This window comes from Thalassophryne amazonica, chromosome 3 (genome assembly GCF_902500255.1).
Source record: "Thalassophryne amazonica chromosome 3, fThaAma1.1, whole genome shotgun sequence".
In the NCBI taxonomy this organism is placed as follows: Eukaryota; Metazoa; Chordata; class Actinopteri; order Batrachoidiformes; family Batrachoididae; genus Thalassophryne; species Thalassophryne amazonica.
Window position 1 is genome coordinate 103201998 of NC_047105.1, and position 18578 is coordinate 103220575.

The 18578-nt window shown below is 41.8% G+C and overlaps 1 protein-coding gene and 1 long non-coding RNA gene across 2 annotated transcripts in view; both read left to right on the forward strand.

Annotated features, from left to right (window-relative positions):
* Positions 1-1060: 1060 nt before the first annotated feature.
* LOC117507345 (inter-alpha-trypsin inhibitor heavy chain H3-like) overlaps positions 1061-18578 on the forward strand; it is a 71394-nt gene continuing 53876 nt past the window's right edge. Inside the window, exons 1-11 of the mRNA XM_034167191.1 lie at positions 1061-1185; positions 6630-6665; positions 7959-8116; positions 8192-8296; positions 8377-8539; positions 10073-10183; positions 10298-10426; positions 12231-12347; positions 12424-12592; positions 13201-13326; positions 18373-18554. Of these exons, the coding sequence (XP_034023082.1) occupies positions 1090-1185; positions 6630-6665; positions 7959-8116; positions 8192-8296; positions 8377-8539; positions 10073-10183; positions 10298-10426; positions 12231-12347; positions 12424-12592; positions 13201-13326; positions 18373-18554 (1392 nt within the window). The 5' untranslated portion in view covers positions 1061-1089. The remainder of the gene's footprint in view (positions 1186-6629; positions 6666-7958; positions 8117-8191; positions 8297-8376; positions 8540-10072; positions 10184-10297; positions 10427-12230; positions 12348-12423; positions 12593-13200; positions 13327-18372; positions 18555-18578) is intronic.
* Positions 1467-3055, forward strand: LOC117507347. Its single transcript, XR_004559690.1, has 3 exons — positions 1467-1515; positions 2579-2584; positions 3023-3055. It is a non-coding gene; the product is annotated as an uncharacterized LOC117507347 (long non-coding RNA).

The window sequence follows — 18578 nt, forward strand, 5'->3', positions numbered from 1 at the left end:
AGAAGACCATAACAGGTCGGTTTAACATAAAAATATTAAATATTACTCACAGACATATGCTCTTCAGGGTTTTTCACGGGGAAAAATCAGAATAAAGCAAAATTAAACAATGAATCCATGAATCGTAGCTCGAAGCACTGCTTCGATCTGCGAATCACTGCTTCGATTGGTTCAAGGTTCAAAGCAAAGCCGCGCTGCAGAAAAGTTGATTACAGACCAGCTGCAGGTCTGTAATCAATGTAGAGAAATTTTCATTTTCCTGACAAACACCCCCCAAGTGCGCAAGTGCGCAACTGCAAAAAAGCCTACTGGACATGCCTCATGACAAATTGTCATGACTTCGTTGCAGTCATTAGTTGTCTCTGGGTGAAAACACGACTTTTTTCGTGTGTGTCTGTCTGTGTGTGTGTGTGTGTGTTGTTGTTGTTTTTTGTAACGAGTAACGGCATGGCGCATAGAAAATGTATCGGAGTAGAAGTGTGCAATTAACATCGGAAATGTAGTGAAGTTAAAGTGAAAGTAAGCTGAATTAAAAAAAAACTCAAGTAAAGTACAAAATGTACTTAAGTACAGTAGTGAAGTATTTTTACTTTGTTACTATACAACGCTGCTTTTGGATGTGATTGTAGTGACTTTGTTGATTAGATGGTTAATTATTTTCTTAATATCAACATAGGCAAAATCAATGTCATTTGCCTGTGGAAGACAAAAACTTCCATAATAAAAGAGAAAAGTCTGTCATTTAAATATGTCATAAACTGGCAATACCACATATCGTAAGAATGTCACACACCTGAACTTAAGAATTACATGGACGTGCCTGGACGCACCGAGCAACGTTTCTGTTGTTCAAATCTTTGAGACATTCAAAATCTCCCACAGTGACACTTTGGAGCAGCTTCCAGGAAAATACCCACACATACACAAACTCACATGCACATCAGGGTTTGTGCAGATGCAGCCCTCCTATTGGAGCTGGAAGTGGGGCGGAGTAAACTGTTATGGGAATACTTGATCCTTTCATGCCTAGAATTCCCTCCTCACTTGATTTCATCCGTGCTAAGGGAGAGGCCCTGCTGTTTCTCAGGCATGGCCGTGTCACTGCTGTGGGTTTGCGTGGGCCTCTGGCTACCAGCTCAGACTCAGGGAGCTCTGATCATCTCCAAGAGAAATGCTCTGTCTCAGGTAACTGTGCAGTATTTTCGTATTAATAAATGTCGGAAGTTGGACTTTATACCAGTAGTACTGAACAAGTACAGGGCTGCAGTTTATTTGTTGAGGTTAGTGTTTTGGTGTGGGTTCCTTGGCACTGAAGATTTTTGAATTTGAGAAAAAAGAAAATCCATTGCAGAAGAGGATGCAAGTCAAGACAAATATTGTGGAAATGGGACCTAAATACATACAGTATAAGCTGGTTTTATTTGCTGTTCTAGTAGTAGTTAAATGTGGAAAAAGTTAATGTTTACCATAATGTTTAGACTAGCTTTTCCCTTGTGTCAGTAATCACTTTCAGTTGTACAGAATAGAACTTTATTGTCATTGTGGACACAATGACACTTCATTTTAGCGCATATCTTCAGCACCAAATCATCAAGAAAGACAGCATATCATAAAGACAACCTATCATAAAAAAGGACCACATATCACATCCAAACCAAGCAGAACTAGAAACAACATATATACACAACACATGCTAAATATGTGCTGATGCAGACTCACATAAAATGCATTATTTTAAAAAAGTGCTGAAGTACATAGAGTGCATTAAGGAGAAGGTATTACACACTTGACTGCTTGCGGGTAAAAGCTATTGAGCAGTCTGTTGGTGCGTGCACCTAGTGCCCTGTATCTCCTTCTAGAAGGGAGGGGGGTGAACAGTTGGTGTCCAGGGTGTGTGGGGTCTTTATGGAACTGTCTTTCCTCTAAAGCCTGCCAGCGTAAATCTCAGACAGAGGGGGCAATGTGGTCCCTATTACCCTCTCTGCTGTTTTCACCACCCGCTGTAGAGTTTTTTTTGTCCTCTGCCGTGCAGCTCACAAACCACACAGTGCAGCAGTAGGAGAGAAGGCTTTCCACAGTGGCCCTGTAGCCACTGGGACTGCTTCAGCTTCCTGAGGAAGCACAGTCTCTGATGGACTTTTCCCACCTGATGGCTGATGTGCGCTGACCAGGTGAGATCAGCTGTGATTTGTACTTCCAGGTACCTGAAACAGTCCATCCTCTCCACACTCATCCCTCTGATGTCCAGCTCAGAGTGCTCAGTCCCTTTGGATTTCCAAAAGTGTATTATAATTTCTTTGGTTTTTGAAGTGTTCAAGTCCAGGTTATTGTTGTAACGCCACTGCGTCAAGTGCTGGATCTCGTCTCTGTAGGCTATCTCGTTGTTGTGGATCAGTCCTACAATGGCCGTGTCATCAGCAAATTTAACAATGGTGTTTGTGGTTACCAGTCATGAGTGAAGAGAGTAGAGGAAAGGGCTGAGTACACACCCCTGCAGTGTTCCAGTGCTGAGGGTCAGAGTGGACGAGGTGTGGGGTCCCATCCTGACCCTTTGTGGCCTGTTCTGGAGGAAGTCCAGTATCATGTGCACAAAGAGCTGCCGAGTCCCAGGTTGCTCAGTTTTATGGCCATTTTTTGTGGGATTATGGTGTTGAATGGCGAGCTGAAGTTGACAAACAACATTCTGACATATGTATTGCTATTTTCCAGGTGTGAAAGTGCAGTGGCAGAGCTGTTATACTGTAACTGCATCGTCAGTGGATCTAATTGACTAGTATGCAAACTGGTGCTGATCAAAAGCAGTAGGTATGGCAGTTTTAATGTGTGAGAGAACTAGTATCTCCAAACATTTAGTGATAATTGGTATAAGTGCAACTGGACGATAGTCATTCAGGCAGCTCACTGTGCTTTTCTTGGGTACTGGGATGATTGTGGTGGACTTGAAGCATGTAGGGACAACACACTGCAGCAGCGAGATGTTGAAGATGGTGGTGAACACTCCTGTCAGACCAGCTGGGAGGAGTGTTCACTTTAAAAAGATTTATAGTTGTGTGCATCCAGATTGAACAGTAACCAGCAGTGTTTGCATGAAGTGTGCAGCTGTGATGTTTAAGTTCTGTCAGTCATTGCATCTTACAATCCTCTGGGCGTCATATCAATTCCGGTTCTGGTGGCAGCCATAATTTTTAAGACCACAGCAGGCTTTAATGAATAATGAAAATGGGTAGAAACCACGTGGGTCCTTTATTGATGGGGGGGGGGGGGGGGGGGCACAGAATGAGCTGGCTCAAGTCAAGGCTGAGAGCATGCGCTGGTCTATGTTGCAAAATCCACCACACCATAGAACTGTCTTTGGTCCTGGTCTTGTATGGCAACCACCCAGGCTGAAAACTGGTACCCCCCCGAAAGTAACCATGTACAGTGCATCTGGAAAATATTCATTTTTTTCTACATTTTATTATGTTACAGCCTTATTCCAAAATAGAGTCAATTAATTATTTCCCCCTCAAAATTATGCTCACAATACCCCATAATGACAACATGAAATAAGCTTTTTTGAAAATTGTATGCAAAAGTTTGGGCACCCCGATAAGTTTCATGATTTTCCTTTATAAATCATTGGTTGTCTGGATTAGAAATTTCAGTTAAATATATCATATAGCAGACAAACACAGTGATATTTGAGAAGTGAAATGAAGTTTATAGAATTTACAGAAAATGTGCAATAATTCTTTAAACAAAATTTGGCAGGTGCATAAATTTAGGCACCCCAACAGAAAAAATACATCAGTATTTAGTAGATCCTCCTTTTTCAGAAATAACAGCCTCTAAATGCTTCCTATAGCTTCCAGTGAGATTCTGGATTCTGGGTGAAGGTATTTTGGACCATTCATCTTTACAAAACATCTCAGGTTTGTTGGTTTCTGAGCATGGACAGCCCACTTAAAATCACACCACAGATTTTCAATAATATTCAGGTCTGTGGACTGAGATGGCCATTCCTGAATGTTGTACTTGTTCCTCTGCATGAAAGACTTTGTAGATTTTGAGCAGTGTTTAGGGTCGTTGTCTTGTTGAAAGATCCAGCCCTGGCATAAATTCAAATTTGTCACTGATTCATGAACATTGTTCTGAAGAATCTGCTGATATTGACTGGAATCCATGTGACCCTCAACTTTATCAAGATTCCCTGTACCTGCACTGGCCACACAGCCCCAAAGCATGATGGAACCATCTCCAAATTTTACTGTAGGTAGCAAGCGTTTTCCTTGTAATGCTGTGTTTGTTATGATCTGCCCGGACTGAATTGGACCCAAAATGCAGAGAACAGAGAAAATGGATGAATAACATGGTTTATTACAAGACTGATGAAAGATATGCAACAAAATCTGGATGATGCAAAGTGGCCTGAGGAGTGGAGGTATGGCCCACACAGCGGTGGAAAATAGGGAGCCGTATTCATCAGCCCAGAGTCCAGTGATAAGCGAGGTTCGGGTGGATCCGTGATCGGGGCCAGGTGGTCTTCTACGGAGCTGACAGAGGCTGGAGGGAAGACAACAGACAGGTAAGTGGATGAGCACACAGGTGACAGAGCACTCACAACTGTCCAGTAACAACTGAGATCAGCAGAAGCATAAAGACGCCGAGCCTGAAGACAGAAAAAGCCCTGCATAGGAATGCACAAAAGCTCTATACAAATCAGATAGAGAGGCCAGATACCAGGTTGAGGAAACTGAGTTTCTGGCACAGGTGGATGTGTTGAACCGGATTAAATACTTTGCACCGTGATGAGTGACAGGTGTGATAATCCCCAATCAGCTCCGTGTCCAACCACCTGGGGAGAGAGAGAGAAAAAAAAAACAGAAACCAGACAGGACCCAAGGCAACACACCACAGTGTTCTTTTTCAGTCATGCATACCACCCCTTGTTATGTCCAAATAACTCAATTTTAGTTTCATCAGTCCACAGCACCTTATTCCAAAATTAAGCTGGCTTGTCCAAATGTGCGTTAACATACCTCAAGTGACTCTGTTTGTGGCATGTACGCATAAAAGGCTTCCTCTGGATTACAGCATCTCCTTGTGCAAAGTGCGCTGTATCAGTAGCAAGATCATGTTATGGGTCTTTGGAGCAGGTCTGTGGGTTGACAATGACTGTTCTCACCATCCTTTGCTTCAGTTTATCTGAGATTTTTCTTGGCCTGCCACTTCAGGCCTTAACTAGTACTGTGCCTGCAGTCTTCCATTTTCTCACTATTTTCCTCAAAGTGGAAACTGACAGCTGAAATCTCTGAGACAGCTTTTAGTATCCTTCCACTAAACCATGATGTTGAACAATCTTTGTTTTCAGGTCATTTGACAGTTGTTTAGAGGGCCCAATGTTGCCACTCATTAGAATAAATGCAAAGAGGAGAAACATTTGTAAATGGCCAACTTAAATATCCTTTCTCATGATTGGATTCACCTGTGTAAGGGTCAATGCGCTTACCAAACCAATTTTGTGTTCCAATAATTAGTGCTAAATGTATTCAAATCAATAAAATGACAAGGGCGCCGAAATTTATGCACCTGACTAATTTTGTTTAAATAATTAATTATTGCACACTTTCTGTAAATACTAAAAACTTAATTTCACTTCTCAAATATCAGTGTGTTTGTCTGCTGTATGATATATTTAACAGAAATTTCTCATCCACACAGGCAACAATGGTAAGGAAAAACTCCTTCTGATGATGTTGAGGAAGAAACCTCAAGCAGACCAGACTCAGCGGGGTGACCCACTGCTTAGTGTATTCCAAAAGCAGACTGTAGTGTACTTTGTCAGCTTCAGCCATGGAATCTCGTGGTCAGTCCAGTGCCCTGTGGTGCGCAGCTGTCGGCCTTGTGCGACGTCTTCAGTACCTCGGAAAGAGAGAAAAAGAGCAGAATTAGCTGGCCGGAAAAACTGCACTTAAGGTATGAGTTCACCAACAGTAAATCGACAGGGAAGCAGAGAGAACACGAAGGTGATTGCCAGCAGCAAGCCCTGAGTTTCACTAACAGCCCTGAATTTAGAGCAAGTGTGGCCGAGACATGTTCCATTGCTAATAAGATGAGTTAAAGGGATAGGAAGCATAGTTCCATATTATGCTAGTATAGAGGGAGGGAGAGCAGAGGGACAACAGATGTGCGTTAAGTCTGGACTTGAATGTCTCCACAGAATCTGACTGTTTTATCTCCACATGGGGAGATTCCACAAAACAGTGGCACAATAAGAGAAGGCTCTGTGGCCCACAGACTTTTTATTTACCTGAGGGACACAAAGTAGTCCTGCGCCCGGTTGGTGGTTAAGCAGTGGGTTTGAGACCAGAGGATCCTCGGTTCAAACCCCTGTCTGGCCAAAAAATCACTAAGCACCCTTGGGCAAGGTCCTTAATCCCCCAATTGCTCCCAGTGTGTAGTGAACGCCTTGCGTAGCAGCACCCTGACGTGGGTGCGTGAATGACTGTGTGTGTGTGTGTGTGTGTGTGTGTGTGTGTGTGTGAATGGGTGAATGTGAGGCATAATTATAAAGAGCTTTGAGCTTCTGATATAGATGGAAAAGCACTATGTAAATGCAGTATTAGCATATTGTGTTTTCTTTCTTCTAGGAGGCCAAAGGAGATGAGGGTGCCAGGTCTATACAGGTATTCAGTTTTGAACTACCAGCACAAATATCTTTCATAAACCACACTAAGCCATTTTTGTCTTATTTTTTTTCATTTTTATTAATTTTCTTACATTCTGACAGTATCTTACCCATTTAAACTTTTGTTGTTTCATGACATTCGCAGAGTTGGTGCTTTTTTCTGCAGAAGAAAGAAAGAAATTGAATCATGAAACAACAGAAAAAAGCATCAACTCTACAAATGTAAGAAAAAATCAGTGTTAATTTTGTGAAATGCAGATGTAGGATTGGGTTTTGCATTGCGTCATTGTTAAATTACTGTCAAGGATGGCTGAGATGCCGGTAGCCACTTTCTCTCACAGTAGTGGGTTTGTTTGTGTTCCTCTTAAGCAAAATTAAGACCACATTTCAACAAACATTTCCCATGACATCTGACCAGAGGAGGAAAGAAGAGGCTGCATTTGGCAAATGCTTTGCTCCTGCTTGACATTCAACTACACATAGGTCTGAATGTATTTGGACAGGGAACATTTCAGTTCTGGTTTGTAACTCCTGCAGAGTTGTCATGGGTGTCTTGGTGGCTTCCCTCATGTGTCCACCTTGTGCATGATCACTCAGGTTTGAGGATGGGCTACCCTAGGTTTTACAGTACACTGTGCCATACTCTTTCTATGTCATAATTATCAATTTAAGAAGGTCCAAGGTAATTTTTTTTTCAGTATCCAGTATTCAGGCCACCCAAAAACTACTTTCAAATCTGGATAAAAATTTCACTTTATATAGGCTTTGAAAGATTATGTCAAAACTATTTCACAGAGTCTCACCAAAGTTGCACCACAGATAGCTATTAGGGCAAAGAAGACTCCACTAAGTTTTGGAGATGATTTGGATCTGGATCCGGATTGGTGGATGTCAGAAAACTCAGATTCCTCTTGTTTGAAATATTTCTTGGGTAAGCATCTTGAGATGATTCATTTTTGGAGCAGTTTGATCAAAAATTAAGGTCAAGGTTGTCAAAAATATCGATTGAAAAACCCAGTTTTCAAGGTGTCTCTGCCACCAGTAAAGATAAACAATGTCTGGACATGGCCTCGCTACTACCACTCATATTTTGAAATGACTATCATACTCTTCCAGTGCAGTATTATATATACATCGCCCAGTACGTTCCATTATGTGTTTGCAGTTCTCATATGGTGAAAAAAAAACAGCTAAATGTTTGTCAGTGTCCAAATACATATAGGCCAAGGTGCATGTGAGGCTTTCTGGGGAAGTGATTGTTTCTGACACTTTCTGCTGGCCCTCCTTTCAGATGGTGGAAGTGTACAGCATTACGGTGGACTGTACCGTGACATCTCGTTTTGCTCACACTGTCATGACCTCCAAGGTTCTGAATAAAGGGAAGTCCTCACAGGAAGTCTTCTTCGAAGTGGAGCTGCCCAAGACTGCCTTTATTACCAACTTCAGCATGCAAGTTCAGACTTAATGAATCATTTCCAGGCTGTTGTACATGTTTGTATTTGACTGCTGGTGCATGTCTCACAGGGAAATTGATGGTAAGCTCTACATCAGCGAAGTGAAGGAGAAAGAAACAGCCAAAAAACAATATGAGAAAGCTGTTTCATCAGGACAGACTGCAGGACTGGTTAGGTATAATTAACTGTAAGAACTAAACAATGATTTGTGCTCTTGCGAGCATCATTGTAAAGTCAGCATGTGAATCATTACAGGGCCTCAGGAAGAAAAATGGAGCAGTTTTCAGTGTCTGTCAACATCGCAGCCAAAAGTAACGTGACTTTTACTCTGACCTATGAGGAGCTCCTCCAGAGGAAACTGGGACAATATGAGGTTCTGATCCGAGTTAAACCCAAGCAACCAGTCCAGGAGTTTCAGGTTAACACACTCTCTGCTCCTTTGTTTAGTATAGAAATGTTGGTGAAGTTGAGGTGAAGCCTGAGGAATGTATCTCAATAATAAAAGACCATAACAGCCATTTTGATGTTTGTGCCCAAAATAAAGACAAACTACAGGATACTATTTATCTGTCCTTAACCGAGTTAAAGTACAGATGGTGTTGCAATTTGTATAAATATCATTAAAATTATATAATTATTTATTAAAATTATCTTGGATGCTTATCTGGCTGAAAATGTGATGATCTGTTTACTCTGCACAGTGTATTTGAAATACATTCATGTGTTTTGGAGATAATCTGTCACCTAAAAGGCATCATTAATGTCTCTGAAACTATCATTGAAGGAGCGGTCACTGTTTCACCAAAACCAAATGTCCTTCAGAAATACTAGGAAAAAAATAAACAAAATAAAATAGTAACAATTATTATTATACAGTGTTGTGCCAAATCAATATGCAGACCCACCTTGGATTTGCTGTGGCGACCCTGAGTGAGAAACAAGGGAGTGGCTGAAGGAACTTGCAGACCAGTGAACTAACACTTAACTTCTCCTTTAAAGTTTTATGCTTTAGGAAAGTGGCTGCCAAAAAAATTTTGGCCCAAGCATCAAAATGACCAATAAGGTCTCTAAGGGTGTTTTACACATGAAAGTTCAGCACAAGGTCTTAACCAAAATTCATGTTTGCATATGTTTGGTTTCACACTTCAATGTTGTGGTCGGATTTTTCATTAAATATTTACATGCTGACGTTATCATAGACATCATCATGGTATCTCCCCATAGGTGACACTGATTGGCTTGTAAATGTGAACATACACACACACACACACACACACACACACACACACACACACACACACACACACACACACACACACACACACACACACACACACACACACACACACGAAATATTCACTTTTAATGGATAAAAATGAGTGAATGGATTCCTTTAGTTACAAATACACTATAATTATTAAATTGTGCTTTCACAGCACCATGTGACAGCACTTCCCATCATAAGTGAAATTTTTTTGCAACTTTTACCTCCTGCTGCAGCAACACAAAGCAGATGTTGTTTTGCCTTTAAGAAGGATTAAAGACAGATAGTCGCATAGAGACTCGCCCAGTTTTAATCAGCTAAATTAATTCAGTTATTTCTTTTTACTGCTACTGTTTAAGGTGTGAAAATAACTTGGTCAAACTTCCTGTAATTTGTCTGAACACTAGAGCTATCCAGAAAGTGTATGGTTTAGTTTGATCTAGATCAAGACCTCCACTTTATCAGACCAAATTTTGGTCCTTCGATCTGGACCGTTATTCAAGGCAACTTTCATACCTTGTTTGGTGCAAAAGCTGCCTTGTACTCTTCAGTTTTCATACCTGTTATTTTGGTTTGGACCAAACACGGTAGGTGTGAAAGCACCCGAAGTGATACCTGTCGTCTGTTCCTCTGCGAATGACGTGTGCATGTATTATAAGTTTGTACTCTATGTGTGTGTGGAGACAGATTGTGGCACACATCTATGAGCCACAGGGCATTGCCTTTCTTGAGGCTTCTGGAACATTCCTCTCCAATGAGCTGTTCCCTCTGGTGCAGAAAACTGTCATGGACACTAAGGTGAGAGCATCTTTCATTTCATCTACTTCTAAGCAGTTTATTATCTTTTAAAGGTCCAACATTAAAGTTGGTGTCCACTGATGGGTCGTCCACTGAAACATCTTTCATTTGTAGGCACACGTCTCCTTTTCAACAACACTGGACCAGCAGAGAACATGTTCAGGATGTGAACACACTTTGATTGAAGGAGATTTCATCATTGTGTATGATGTGAAACGCAAACGTGGCCTTGGTGATGTTCAGGTGAGGAGCCAATAGACAACAGCACATAAGCATCATTACATGCTGGAAAAAAGCTTACCTCATATGTTTGGCCACAATAGCAATAAAGTATTTAAATAATTACCTTACTCAGGGCTCAGAGCTCAGGGACTTCCATGCAAAATTTTGGCTGAAGAGGGGTGTACCAATGCACAAGCACAGCCATGATTTTGTTCATCGGAACTTCCATTTCAATAATTGTCTGATTTCATCACAAATAGAAAAAATAACACAATGCTAAAATACCCTCGGCCGTATGAGCATTGGCTTCCTTTTTTAATTTGCAGGTGTTTAATTATTAAGATCCTATTGTCTTATGTACAATTTGTACATGTTCTATAAAACCCCTCTATCAATCAAAAACAATATTCACATTTTAACGGCGGTTGCAGGAGGGTGTGCGTGTATGTATACAGGAGCTTTTGACAAGAGTGTAAGTTAGCGTGCCCACTGATGTCCGCAATGTCTTGTAAATCACTCCAGAGGTGTTATTAGGTTTCAAAAACAGCATTTTCAGTTATAGAAGTGGTTATTTCTCATTAGCTTTTGCATAATATGTAAGAAAGGTGTTATATTTAGCCAATAATGAAACAAAGTTAGCAACTAGTGTCACTAGAAAGTGACGTCACCACGCAAATGTCCACAAGATCGTACCACAAAAATAGGAAAAGAATGTGACTTTTTAACCTCTTAAAATATCTCTTAAAATACGTCAAGGTTAGCCATGTTTGAACTTGTCCAAAGTCTTTGTCCCAAGAATTTTCACTGTGAATTTGAAGACTCTGGCAATAATAGGACTGGTTTTATGCTGAGCACATACAGACAGATGGATGGACATGAAGCCTTTGCAGAGATATATACTGAGGACCTCTGAGTCCAATGTAAACATGTTCAAAGAGTATAATATTTAACAGACATATCAATTACTAGCATTACCAGAACTTAGGCAGACATGTCATCATGGAGAAGCCTCAGCATCTTGATGAATTTCTGAGGGCAACCCATTTTGTTCAGGAACTTCTAAAAATATGGATGTGGCACACTGATGAATGCCTTTATCAAGCCAACAAAGGAAAGGTATAATGGTTGGTGTTGTTCTTAACACTTTTTCCTGCATTTGGTGGAGAGTGAAGATCAAGTCTGTTGTCCCGCTTGATGCTCAAAAGTCACTCTCGGTTGCAGGAAGGATGTTTTCTGCTAGTGATCTCAGATGGTTGTTGAAAATCCACACAAGAACTTTGCCTGCAACAGACAGCAAAGCGATTCCACGAAGATTTTCACAGCCAGACTTGTCTCCTTTCCTCTGTAGATGGTGACATACTTACTTTTATAGCTATTCCATTTTGTTACACTGCCAGTCAAAAGTTAATTGAAAATCTCAGCAGTCATAGGGCATGAGGTAGGATACACCCTGGACAGGACTCCAGTCTATCGCAGGTCCGCATATAGTCAGACAAACTCATTCACACCAACACACATACCTCTTCATACACCAGTTCACCTAACCTGTATGTTTTTGGAAGTGGGAGGACGCTAGAGTACCCTGAGGGAACCCATGCGAACATGGGGAGAACATCTATATTTCACATAGAATGAACTAGGTGGCAAGCGATCCCATGACCTTCTTACCGTGAGGCAACAGTGCTTAACCACCAAGCCAACATGCCACTTCCACACAATTCAATTCAATTTATTTTATTTATATAGCACCAAATCACAATATAAGTTGCCGCAAGGTGCTCCACAAGGGTAAGGTCTAACTTTACCAACCCCTGTTTTCCTGCAGATGGCGAATGGATACTTTGTCCACTTCTTTGCACCTCCCGATCTTCAGAGAGTCCCCAAAAATGTCATCTTTGTAATTGATAGGAGTGGCTCAATGGATGGAAGAAAGATGGTTCAGGTAAGAAGCTTTTTGTGTGTATTTGTGTTTTTATCTGTGTTCACACTTTCATATGTGAACCTTTGAACCCTCATAGACCCATGAAGCTCTGCTTGCCATTCTGAAAGATCTCCACCAGCACGACCACTTTGCTCTCATCCAGTTTGACTATCAAATTATCTCATGGAAGAAAACTCTTGTCAAGGCAACTCCACAAAATGTGTCAGAAGCCATGACCTATGTAGAGAAATTATCTGCCAGAGGAGGTAAGACTTTCACATCCATTAAATTAATAAATCAGTATTATTGTTTCTATAAAGAAATTAAATTTTTGGAAAAACCACAAACTGCAGTATTTTGTACAGAACTTATAGGATTTAAATTCTAGCAAAATCACAATTATTCATCCATCAGTTTTTTTCCTGCTACAGTTGTAATGATGGGCAGCACAGTGGATTAGTGGTTAGCACTGTTGTCTCACACCAAGAAGTTCATGGGACTGATTCCCATGTAGCCTTTCTGTGTGGAGTTTGCATGTTCTCCCCTTGTTTTGCGTGAGTTCTCTACGGGTGCTCCAGCTTCCTCCCACATCCAGACATGCAGGTTAGGTGGACTGGAAACTTTAAATTGTCCATAGGTGTGAATGTGTTTGTTTATCTATATGAGGCCCTGTGACAGACAGGCATCCTATCCAGGGTGCACCCTGCCTCACACCGTATGACTTCTCGTGATCCCCAATTGAAGTAAGCGGTTGAAGATGAGTGAGTGAGTCAGTGATTTGTAATGATCCTGTTTTAAGTTGGAACAGAGCACTTATTCACACTTTTTTATAAAGCCATTGTGTCAAAATTGACATTGTGTCAATGTTTTTCAGGCACCAACATTAATGATGCCGTACTGAAGGCGGTGCACCTGCTGTTGAAAGACCGAAAGAAAAACAAGCTTCCAGACAGGAGTGTGGACATGATTATTTTATTGACTGACGGAATGCCAAATGAAGGTAACACTGACTTCTACATCAATGTGAGACTTGCACAGTAACTCAGTATCCTCATTGATTTATTTATTTATTTAGAAATTCCATATACAACATAAACAAAAACATATGTCTAATACAATTGATGAAATTTCAAGGTTAACACAAGAAAGTCAAATGACATTTTATTGTGGTCCTTACATAAACACAATGGGGAACACGATAAAATCTAAATAAATAAATAAAAATAATAAAAACACTAGAAAAAACTAAGAAGTAAATAGTGCTAACCTGATTCTGACTTCAAGATGGCGGCAGGAAGGAAGATGGTGGCGCCAGGTATGGCAGGAGCAGTTACAGCTCTTTTGATGCATGCACTGCTGAGTAATCTTGCTCTTTTTGACACTGGTCAAACACAAACAGACTATTACTCTTATGGAACTAAATCACCATCTTCAAATAAGCTGACAATAAACCGGTCTTACAAACACTTTGGATATGGTAAATATGTCCTGGCTGCCACTTTCATTCATCCGTACCTCTTCGGTCGTTCGTCAACATATACTAAAGCTGCCCTAAAACCAAGACATACCATTTCATTTGTTATCGCCATCTGTTTGCTGCTATCTGGGGACATCCACCAGTGTCCAGGCCCGCTGAGCTGCCCAGCAGAGGAGAGCCATCATGTCAACACCATCGCTAACAGGAGCAACATCCGGAACTTACAGGCATTCTCACTTTGTTCATCCTACACCCCACTGCATCAAACTCACCTCCATCCTTGTGTCCTCCCTGCGAGCGCTGAGGTGCTCACGGTGTCCCGGACATGTGAGGCGATCAGCGGGACGGAGCCATCGAAGCCCACGAGCGGCGTGTCTATCTTGGACAGACCATGCACGCTAGCTTCGCTGCAGCTACATCCCGGGCCGGCACATCATCCTCCGGCGGCTCCAGTCAGCGATGGGGAATGCACCCGCACGCAGATCGCCCATATTCCACAAATTCGGAGATTATTCCATCAGCTCGTCTCCACCGGGACCCCACCGTCTCCACCGGCTGCATCTCCGCGGCGCCCACTCAACACGTCACCGGCTGCGTCATCAGAGCACGACCAACACAAGGATCAATAAACCACAACACCGGAGGTCTGGAAAATGCGGGGTGGATTTCCGCCTTCTCTGCACTTTCCCAAAATCCAAGTCAATCTCCAAAATAAATATAGAACTCTTCAACACCCAATCACTAACAAATAAAAGCAGTCTAATCTTTGATCATATACTGGACAAAAAAGTTGATATTATGTGCCTTACAGAAACTTGGCACAAACCAGGGTTGTATTTGGCTTTAAATGAAGCTTGTCCTCCAGGATACACCTACCTGGAGAGGGCTCAGACCACCGGCCGGGGTGGAGGTCTCGCTGTCATCTACCACAAGGATCTAACTGTAACTCCCCTCCCACTGCCAGAGCTGACAACATTCGAATGTCTTCATTTCAAATGCAAACCACATACAGAAACAATATCAATACTTCTCATTTATCGCCCTCCAAAACCACACCCTGGATTCATTAATGAATTTGCAGGATTTTCTTACATCAGTCTGTGCAATAACCTATAACACACTTCTACTGGGAGACTTCAATTTGCACATAGACCCCCCCACAAACCGCCCTGCTGCAGAATTCCTTGAACTCCTGGATTGTTTGCATCTCACACAACACGTCACAGTACCCACTCACACTAAAGGTCACACCTTGGATCTGGTTATTACAGACAGTGCTTCCATTACCAACCTGCAAGTAAATGACTTAGGCATGTCAGACCATAAGTGCATCTCCATGGAACTGCCTTTAGCAGGCCCATACAATAAAACAAAACGCCAAATCCATTTTAGAAACATAAAAGCAATAGACAGCAACCTTTTTAACCAGGATATACAAGACATCTCACTAGTCACACAGTTCACATCAGTCAGTGGATCTGTTGACTATTACAATTCTAGCCTCTACAATATTCTTGAGTCTCATGCACCAATCAAAACAAGAACAGTTACATTTTCCAAGTCAGTCCCCTGGTACACTACAGAGCTCCGCAAAATGAAAACCGCTGAAATACACCTCCAGTGGCTTACAAGTATTCAAACAGGCCTACCGCGATCATCAAAAATCATACACCAGAGCACTCGCCATAGCCAGGTCCCAATATTTCTCACTAAAAATCTCAAACAGCACTGGAAACTCCAAGCAGCTATTTTCAGCAATAAATTCTCTGCTCAAATCTCCCACACACGCACATGCCGACAGCAGTACAGATCAATGCAATAGGTTTATGGACTTCTTCACAAATAAGGTGGCATCAATCCGGTCAGCCCTCCCTGTTACAGCCCCATCTCCCTCTGACATCACTCTCTCAACTCCACTCAACAGTTTTTCTGTCTTTTCAGGCATCACTCAGACAGAGGTGGAGAGGATCATAAAAAGCATGAGGCCATCCACCTGTTTGTTGGATCCTCTCCCCACAGCATTATTAAAATCTCACATTACAGCCATCAGTCCATTAATCACAGCAATAATTAACCAGTCATTACATGCCGGTCAGGTTCCTCCAGCTCTCAAAACTGCTGTCATTCGCCCCATCTGAAAAAGCCCTCACTCGACCCCGAAATCCTGGCCCACTACAGACCCATTTCAAACCTGCCGTTCCTTTCCAAAGTCCTGGAAAAAGTTGTAGCAGCCCAACTCCACAGTCATCTTCACATCCATAACGTGTATGAAAAATTTCAGTCCGGTTTTCGATCAGCTCACAGTACAGAGACAGCCCTGATCCGCGTCATGAATGACTTGCTTATGACTGCGGACCAGGGCTCACCATCACTCCTCTTACTACTGGATTTATCATCTGCTTTTGACACCGTGGACCACACCGTCCTACTTCATCGCCTCCAGTCTATAGTTGGACTTTCTGGGACCACACTCAACTGGTTCATGTCATACCTCACGGGCAGGACAGAGTTTGTGACCCTAGGACAGTCCAAATCATCACCTCATACAGTTAGCTGCGGAGTGCCTCAAGGGTCGGTCCTCGGGCCAACTCTTTTCACCATCTACATGCTCCCACTCGGTCAGATAATCAATAAACACAAGGTTTCTTTTCATTGTCACGCAGACGACACACAGCTGTATATAAAAATGGACTCCACTCCCACCACAGTTCTGCCATCTGCACTTCACTGTTGCCTGGAGGAGATAAGGGCATGGATGGCTGACACCTTTCTTCAACTGAACAGTAGCAAAACAGAAGCCATCCTTATTGGTACCCCTCACCAAACCCAGTCCTTCTCAAACCTAAACAGTATCTCGATCTTTGACCATAACATTTCCATGTCCTCATCCGTTACAAACCTTGGTGTCAGATTTGATTCACATCTCACATTCGACTCTCACATCCCTCACCTCTGCAAGGTCTCTTTCCTCCACCTTAAAAATATCGCAAAACTCTGCCCCTCCCTCTCCCAATCCGACGCAGAGACGTTGATCCATGCCTTTGTCTCCTCCAGATTGGACTACTGCAACGCCCTCCTCGTCGGGATCCCTGGCAAAAGTCTACAAAAGCTGCAGCACATTCAGAACTGTGCTGCCCGGGTCCTGACGAGGAGGCGCAAATATGACCACATCACTCCAGTCCTCAGATCCCTTCACTGGCTGCCCATTCAACAAAGAATTCAGTACAAACTCTGTCTCCTTACACACCAGTGCATACATGGAACTGCCCCTGCCTACCTTAGTGAACTCACTCCACACACCGCCCCAAGAACCCTACGCTCCACAACGTCCACCTACCGCTTGCACCAGCCCCACAGCTCTGGAATGCCCTTCCAGAGACCCTGAGGGGCATTTAAAAAAGGCCTCAAAACATTTTTATTTAAAAGGGCCTGTTAAAATGTTAAAAATGTTAAAATGTTTAAAATGTTTGATTTTATCTGTGTGGTTATGTTTTATGAATACATTTTATTGTTCTTGACCCTGTACATTGTTTGTTTTTAGTCTCTGCTCTGTAGCACTGTGAGATTCCATGGAATGTAAAGTGCATTACAAATAAAATGTATTATTATTATTATTATTATTATTATTAAATTGCAGAGACTGACTTTCTAGAATACTGTTAAGCAGAAATGACTTGACCATTCTTTTAAAACAGTTCAGATTATCACAAATTTATACATCTGATGGCAACTGATTCCAATAGCACCAATATATTTAAATTTAATTTGGCGGTCTCCGATGTAGCTGCGGGCCCGTTTGGTGGTCTCCGATGTAGCCGTGGACAGAGTTGCTAAATGTTTTGGTTTTCAATCAATCTATAGGTGGCAGTAAATTCCCACATCCAGATTAGCATAATCAAAGTGGAATGCTGTGCAAGTCCCTTTGGCTTCTCCCTTCTTTCAATTTGAGTTACAGACTTAGCAAACATTCATGTAGTTGTTGAAAAGCAGGTATGTGGGAATGCAAGTAAAAGATATTTGACAGAGAAAACCACAGTATAATCTTGTGAAGACTGAGAAGTTAAACTGAGCAATAGCCTCTGTAAATTTTTTTAATAGTAGATTTCTAACTACCCACATCAAGGTTTGTTTGTTTGTTTGTTGTTTTAATTGGTTGATTTTCTGTCCTGTGTGTGTGTCTGTCTGTCTGATTGCCAACAAAATAATTCAAGGAGTTTTGGTCTGATTTGGTCTGATTGGATCAAGTTTGTTGAATGGCTGAGGGTTTAATTTCATTTCATTTCCATTTATTTGTACAAGGACAGCATACAATTACATTATGCTCATCAAGCAGAGATGTTTGTACCAGATTGTAGCTGCAACAGCTAATTTCCATCTGTAGTCCTTGAGGGTCAGGGGGACACACATAGGGCTATTAAATACATCACAAACAAACCTACAAAATATATAATACTATATATCCAAAGATGTTGTTATTTGATCATGAAATAAATTGGCATGTCAGCCAATTGCTAAGTCATAGACATGTGAATCTTGCAGTTTAGTGCCTCATATATATGTGTTTTGAAGGAGTGTCAAACCTTGGGAAAATCCAGGAGAATGTACGCAATGCTATCAATGGCAGCATGTCTCTGTTCTGTCTTGGATTTGGAAATAATGTGGATTACTCTTTCCTTGATGTCATGAGCAAACAAAACAAAGGACTTGCCCGCAGAATCTATGAAGCTTCAGATGCAACACTTCAACTCCAGGTGGGTGGGGAAAAGACACCTAAC